The following is a 7837-nucleotide window of genomic DNA, read 5'->3' as shown; positions in this document are numbered from 1 at the left end:
GCTGACAACACTATGGTATATATTTTCCCCTCTCCAGAAACAGTTTAGTTATGAAAAAATTTATTGTTTAGAAATAGAACTAGTTATTTTGTAAGCATATTGCAGTGAAACTGCAATGTTTCATTTTTCATACCAGGGCTAATGGATTTTATGGAATAAAATACTGCCAGCTGCATCTAAGAAAAGTTGGAAAGGAGCTAGAAGCAATAAGTAAACAGGCATCCATGAGTCAGCTAACCCAGACATACTGGTTGTCCATTGAAAATGATTCATATGCAGTGTATAAAATGAGAGGAACAGTTAAGATGGTACAGCTTTCTAAAAGGAAAAAATAATGGAAAATTGAGATCACTATTTGCAAGCTCCAATTTCTCCAATAAAAAAAAAATCCATCAGCGACAAAAGCTGAGATGTTTTTATCATTGTTTTATGTTTATGAATGTCCTTCCTTCCATGTTTGCTTTTAAAATAAGAATATGCCTATAGCCATGTCACCTAGTTTGGTCCTCCTACATAAACTGCACCTCTATTGTACCTTTTCTAACTTCTGGAATACATAAGCTTGTATAACAGCCTACAATGTTAGATTCCAACAAAGCGCTCCCGTAACAGACCCTTGTTCATAATAACTTCATCTCATGGGTCTCTGCATGGAAGCAAAGGACAACATGTGTGTGATATCATCACACAAGATTGCAACTTACGTAGTCTTCTTGCATAAGATCATCAAAAAGTAAGTTTTTCTTCAGTCAAAAAACAAATACCAAATTAACTTTAGGATTTATATTATAACTTTCTTGTCTTTCTCACCTCCAATAGATGAAAACCTTTAACCATTTTGCAATACAAACTCTTAAGGCAACGTTTCAAACACATTCAGGGCTTTTTCTCCCCATATAGAGTCAACCTATCTTATTCAACTTCCTATTAGAAAATCATATTTCTATGATTTTGTTCAGAGGTTGAATCCCTATCTCATGTTCTATTAAAGTATCTACTCTAACAGTGGTAAATTTTCTAAAGTATCTACTCTAGCAGTGGTAAAATTTTTGATTTAACTTATAGAAAATAAGTGGTGTCTTCTTCACAATTTTGACTGTTTGATTTTCTCATAATTTTTAACATGTGTCTTTTAAATATTAAACAATGTTTAATGTTTGTTGGTCTTGGATTATTATTAACAGTATTAAATTACATAGCCTTGTGAAGAAACAGCTCTTCCAGCTAACTGATAGGTGTATGCCAAGAATAAGTTGAAGGGTGTCACCCCTTGGTACTGCTGGACGAGAACCAATGACTCATTTGCTTTAGTAAAAAAGGTACTTTTCAAATGCTTCCTCTACAACATGTTTCCAAAGGCTACATAAGATACGTGCCATAATAATGTACTTTACAGAGATTCCTTCATAAAGCAGAGGAAAAGTCACAACTGTTTACTTATCTTTGAAAGACCAAGTTTTTATATTGGGAGCTTTATCAGACAACAAAGAAAACAAAAGTATGCAAGAATAACCTGTTACACAATTCTGTCAAACACATCAGGATCAATTAACAAAGAAGCCATAGGCTACTTGTTTTACATATAAACCCCTAGGCAGAAATTTTTAGAATGTCTTAAAGGAAGCTATGCAATAATAAAGCCTCATTGCTGTAGTGACTACACACTCGTAACTGGTGGGAGGGGAGGGGAGTTTATTAATAAAAACATAGTTTAATTAGTACAATTCATTTCATACAAACAAATAGTATCCACAACAGTTCCATTAAAATCTAACCAACTTTGGAGAACCACATTGAGCAAATATTAACCAACAACCTGGTGGAATATAGCAGCATCTCTGGTAACTTCTGGTATTGTATTTTTTTCCTCAGTGACTGATATTCCCATCTACCCATTCATCCAATGTCTGTCCCATTCAATCCACCACCTTTTATTCTTTTGTTGGTAGCCATGCCTCTAGGCTGCACTATCTAGAGATTAATCTAGATGAAACAAGACCTTTCTATCAAGGCCTCCTCCTGTTCAGTTAGGTCTACTCTCTGATTCCTCCCTTCAAAGCAGGCCCTGGAGCAATCATTCTACTAAGTCAGGAGTTGTGAATGAGTGGTATGCATAGCACAGATAAGACTAAGAACTACTCCAGGTAGGACTAGTAGTCTTTAAGCACACACTCATAAATGTCCTTCTTCGGAAAATTAATCTTTTTGTTTCTATCTCAGTGGCAGTCTTGATTGATCGAACTGGAAACACGAGTATTGCTGTATTGTAATAGGAGATTATTGCTATATTAAGAGCTGATATTCAACATTTCCTCTATTTATTCTACTGGCTCTTTTGCTAAGGTATCAGGTCTCTTAAACAGCAATCACATGGTGAAAAGCCTGATGGAAATCATGTTAAATACCGGTCAGTACTCTGTCAGAGAAGGCTGGCTGAAGGTCCATCAGAATGCTCCAATTTACCGCTGGATTACTTTCAGTTTTTTAAATAAACTGCAGAATGTGGGGTGTCCTACATTTAATGAGGATCAACTGGCAAGGTAACCTGGCAATCCTATGCACAATGTTTATTAATTAGGAAATGGCTATTGCTTTTTGCAATATTGTATATTTATCTGGTCTCCCACTAGATCCTGTTCATCTATTCAATCTGGCTCCTAGTTTAGGACTATGGTTAGGGGATGTTCTTCCGCCATTAAATCTAATGCAGTTATTTGGGAGAAAGAAAAGACTACACCAGCTTCACTCCTCCACCCCTACTTTCCCTATAAAATCCCTCTCCATCTTTCCAAGTCAAACAACAGTCACCTCCTCACCCGCCCTAGCATTTCATAGCCTGCAAATGATACCAAAATACCAATTCAGCTTTTAGATCATGTGAAGGACTCAGGTTGGAATTAGGAAAGTTTGGGTACAAACAATGATTAGTGGCTGGCTGGGACATAGGCCCACAACTACGGAGCCGTTTTATGAACCTTTTAGTTTTAATACCATTTGCTAAACAGCCGGCAGGCAGCAACGTAGCAGGTAATGTTTCTTCTTGAAAACGGAAAGATTTGTAAGTGCCAGACCCACTTTTCTCGCGACTTGTAGGATGCAAGATTCCTGTCCCCTCCTTCCCCTGCATCAAGACAAGCGCGGGGAAGGAAAATTAGAAAAGCGGCTGCTTACCTCTTGAAATAGCCGGTGAGCCTGCACTGCTGTTGGCCATCCAGCTGGAGAAACCCGTCGCTTATCACCGTGAAGCCGCCCCCGGGCCGCCGGTCGAGCGGACTCAGCACCGCCAGAGTGTCCCCTTGCAGGAGGAAGGAGTCTGGCTGTAGGGAGAGCAGCTGCCGCAGCGGTAGCACCGCCATCTCGCAGTTGCACGTCCGAAGGCTCTGCAGCTCTCCCGAAGAGACAGAGGTCAAGCTGGGCCTGACCAAGGTTGCCGGGACGGAACCGGATCCGCTCCAGACAGCCATGGCAATTCCGCGCAGAGAGAGAGAGAGATGCGGGAGGAGAACAGAGCTGGTGCGCCAGGACCGCAGGCGCTGCTAGAAATTGGCTGCCGGCCTCGGGGAAGAAATAAAAAAACACTATTAGAGCTCCGCCTCTGAACCGCCGGGGAGTAAGGGCGGAGGAGCAAACCGCTTTGACTGCTCGCCCTCAATTTGTCACCCTGCGCAGCCTCGCGGAAAACGCAGCTGCGGGGCAGAAAAGTCCGCCGTACTGGCGAGGGCGGGATGGCGACGGTGCTGACCTTCAAACGTATCTTTCGAAGGCCTGGCTTATTCTCCCTCACCTCGTGATTGCCCCTGCCTCTCGCACCCTTGGTGGGGTGGTTTTATAGCTTTACTGCGCATTTAAGTGTATTCGCGAAGGAGACTGGTTCGTTCACACGTGCAAACTCCCTCGCGTCCCTTTCCTGTCACTAACCGGAGGAGGCGGTTTAAGGATGATAGCCTAGGGGAGAAGAACTTGAGAACGGGGTATTTTAGGCAAAACGGGGAAACTGGCTCATGCTCAAATTTAATCACGTGTTAAAACGGTTACAAGGAAAGCTTTCATGCTCTATGAAGTTGCGCTAAAGAATTATAAACCCACTTTGTAGATCCGGTTCTCTCCTCTTCTTAAGCGTGCATTTGGCAACCACCTGAAAGGGTTTTTTTAAGGGAATCTAGTTTCCGCCTGGAATTCCCCTTCAGGTAGAGAAATCCTGCATACTTGTATTGTTAAGTACCAAGGATCCTATCACGCGATTGTGGAATATGTAGCTGAGAGCAGAGCTACCGGTTTTTTGTTTTTTTTTTAAATTAACTTTTCTTATGCAATTAAAAGGGGGGCGGCACTGTTAACGGTAACCCATCATTATCCTCCAGTGCCTGCTGGCAGTATTGAGCAATGAAAATCAAACTTTGTGCTGGCAAAGGTGATTATTACAGGAAGGTAAATAGAATTTTTGGAGAAAACATGAAAATTATTTGTTGGTGGCGATTCGTTGGAGAAAAGCCCTGCTTGGCTGTCCTCTTTGAGGCAGATTTCAGAAATGTGAAAAAGAAATAGAAAGAAATCGATGATTCTCAATTTGATTTCTGGTAGGGCCAGGTCTACTGTGTTGCTCTTGATTGCACACTATTTTCTGTACCCCTTGTCAACCATTACATGGAATTGCAGGCATGCTGTGTAAACTTACTTTATTTAAAAACTTGGGTTTATATTTACTGAATAGATGGTTTTCCTGGTACGTGGCTTTTTTATTTGCAATGCACACCCAGTTTAATAAGAAAACAACCCTTTCTTCGCATAACATTGGTTACTGTACTGTCTGATGGAATTATTTCCTTTTTGGTTTTGTGCTTCTTTTAAGCTCACTGGATTTTTTTTTACCCATTAGCAGCTGGGTTCTATAACCAGGCATTATTTGACCCATGAGAATATTTTTTGCTCAGATTGGTTGATGCTGTTCCAAAAGTCAGGCACAAACTCCACCCATGAAATGATGGATGTGCATGATGAACTTTAAGAAGTAGCCTGCAAACCTCAAAGACTGGGCAACATCATGCAATGGATAACCAAATTTCCATCTTTGTGGCCCCTTCTGGCAACCTGCTGAATGCAGAGGGAAAGTGAGAAAAGATTGATTGGTGGAAAGGGATAAATCTGTCTGTGGAGTCCTTATCATTCAGAACTGATGAAACTTCTTGGATGAGAAGTGAAATGTTTTCTTTTTTTTCCTCAAGGAAAAGAACGGTCCAGTTGCCTTTTGAAGAAAAAAAGCACCTTTTGAGATAAATCAGCAACTTGACTTCCATCCTCTGCCAGTACCAGGTCCAGCGTGCTCCAGGGGCAAAAAGAAGCAAGGCCTCTTTAAGGAAAAGGTGGAAGAGACAGGATCAGAAAAAGAAAAGGAGGCAAGGTTGTTGTGCAGGAATACCAGCTAATTTGAGGGCTAATCCACATGGAGCTCCATTTCCATCTGTCCTGTTTGCCATCGTTCGCTCCCTAGAGACTAAAATGGACGATCTGAAACTTGAGCTGGCCACGAACAAGGAGTGTATATCGGAGGTGATGACCCTTTGAGAGCTGTATGCAACGAAATTTCATTTTGATGTATGCCGATTGGTGTACCGTATTTTCCGGCATATAAGACGACTTTCTAAACCCTGAAAATCTTCTCAAAAGTCAGGGGTCGTCTTTACGCCCAGTCATCTTATACGCTGGAAAATACGGGTATTCTATTTTATTCCTTTACACATGTGGTTTAGCATATTACTCATCAAGTTTTCTCTTCCCCCCCTCTCTCTCGCTCAAACTATATTTTAACTGGAAAAGTTGGGGGTCGTCATATATGCCCAGTCGTTTTATACGCCGGAAAATACGATACATTCAAAGTGACAATAAAGATATTATTATTATTATTATTATTATTACGGTATTATTATTATTATTATTATTATTATTCCTGATAGTAGGTGGTCTTTAAGAGAAATAAGTGTTCCTTGCCCTACCTTCCCCCTATAAACAAGTTGTTGATATGTTTTACAGATCTACATCTGAATAAGACAAACTGTCACAAGCTTCAGGCTTGTGCCTACTTAGTTGGCATCAAGGAAAAACTTGATATTTAAAGTGAAATGCTTTAAACTATGCTGAAATTATTCTTCATTGAGGATTATTAATACAGTACTGCTTAAATCTATAAGGTATGATTGTTACTTTATTAACTTTTTAAAACATTTAAATAGTATGTTTATGACTGTCCAATGCAATGGTATTAGTTAGCTTGGAAATTAACTGAGCTGATTAGGGTGTATAAGAGTAAGTCTCCGATGTATGGTGTCATACGAGTTGTGATGTCCATTAGGAGCTGAATGTTGGTAAGTAAATCACTGACAAACTTCAACGTTGTCGTGACTTTTTTCACTGTACTTTTAAAAGTGTGTATGTGTAAATAATGTCGTAGTGTCAGTTTACTAGTTTTAAGCCTACGAACCGTTGACTGTCGTATTCATGACTGTTGCAGTAAGTCAATGAGAAAACCTTATTCACTTAATTTAACAACTGTACTGATTCACTTAACTGTGGCAAGAAATGTAAAATGAGGTCAATAACTGTCTTGCTTAGCAATGGAAATTTTGGATTCAGTTGTCATAAATAGAGGACTATCTGTACAAGTGCTTTTGATGCTGAGATTTGACTGTGAAATGGAAGTTATAATGGAAACCGATGACTTCATTCAGTTGGGAGAATAAAATCCCAGTGTACCCAGAGCATACAGTGATGAACACTGCAATGCTAGCCCTTTTCATTCATTGCTGATGAATCAAGTCTTCTTTAGATTTATAGGTTGCTGGAGAGGAGAATTCAGAGTAGGAGTTCTTGGATAGGTGTATATAAACAAGGAGATCAAGAAAGATGTAAGTCAACTATGCATATTTAGGGTCATTTTCTTCAGAATGCATGACTTCCATTTGATGTATGGAAGTCAAGAAAGGGATGGCTTCCATGAGTAAAGCCATGAGCTATTCGTTGTTTTCTTTAGGATTAGGGGATCTGAATGGAATGCATGGATCACTCTCATTGCAAGACTAAAGGATTCCAATGGCATGTGGTTTGCATTACTAAACATCTCAGTGTCCTGTGTCTGAAATGAACAGAGTCACCCTTGGCTTTTCATATTAACTTGCACACAGCAATGGGCAATAGAGCAACTGTAGGGAACCTCCATATGCATTAATTTACAATTGCCATAGTATCATGCCATGTTACATAGGGGCTGGTGTAAACCTTGAGGCAGTACTAAAAGGAAAGAAATGGGATGTGGTGTTGAATAATGCTTATCAAAATGAAGCCTTTCCATGAGTTCTAGAAATAATCATGCAACTAGTTTCTTTAGATGGGGTGGCCATTCCAGAGAAAGATACTGTATTAAGAAAAACATTAGGAAAAATTATATCATTAAAATGATATAATTATTAATCTTATGGTAAAAGTTGAATGTATTTTATCTGTACCAAAGAAAGTTTGAAACTGTTCTTTTTCTTTCTTTTTAAACTTTTTCTTATTGCACTAATTTTGCTTTCTGTCTGATTTTCTTTCTCTTCAACTTTGTCTCTACCTGTGTATTTTTATTCTTGTATTTGAAATTTAGTAAAATTGTGTTTTAAAAAAGAGAAAAACAAGGTCATATGATATATCACATTCAGTGTTTTCCCAAGATATTCCTTTAATGTTAAAGTTGCCATTTCCAGAAAAGAAAGTTCTTTCAGTAACAACAGTGTGGAATCTGCTTACGTAGTCCATAAGAGTCATGCAATCACTAGTATAAATAAACTTTGTATTTATCTAGATTTAT

At 39.2% G+C, this 7837-nt stretch overlaps 1 protein-coding gene across 1 annotated transcript in view; it reads right to left on the bottom strand.

Annotated features, from left to right (window-relative positions):
* MEDAG (mesenteric estrogen dependent adipogenesis) overlaps nt 1-3519 on the bottom strand; it is a 12632-nt gene extending 9113 nt beyond the window's left edge. The window contains exon 1 of the mRNA XM_015815227.1: nt 3172-3519. Coding sequence (XP_015670713.1) covers nt 3172-3464 — 293 coding nt within the window. The 5' untranslated portion in view covers nt 3465-3519. The remainder of the gene's footprint in view (nt 1-3171) is intronic.
* Nucleotides 3520-7837: the final 4318 nt, after the last annotated feature.

The sequence above is a fragment of the Protobothrops mucrosquamatus genome, unplaced genomic scaffold (genome assembly GCF_001527695.2).
Source record: "Protobothrops mucrosquamatus isolate PMUCROS unplaced genomic scaffold, P.Mucros_1.0 scaffold327, whole genome shotgun sequence".
NCBI lineage: Eukaryota > Metazoa > Chordata > Lepidosauria > Squamata > Viperidae > Protobothrops > Protobothrops mucrosquamatus.
Note: the sequence above shows the minus strand (reverse complement) of the source record. Positions and strands in the feature narration are given on the sequence as shown.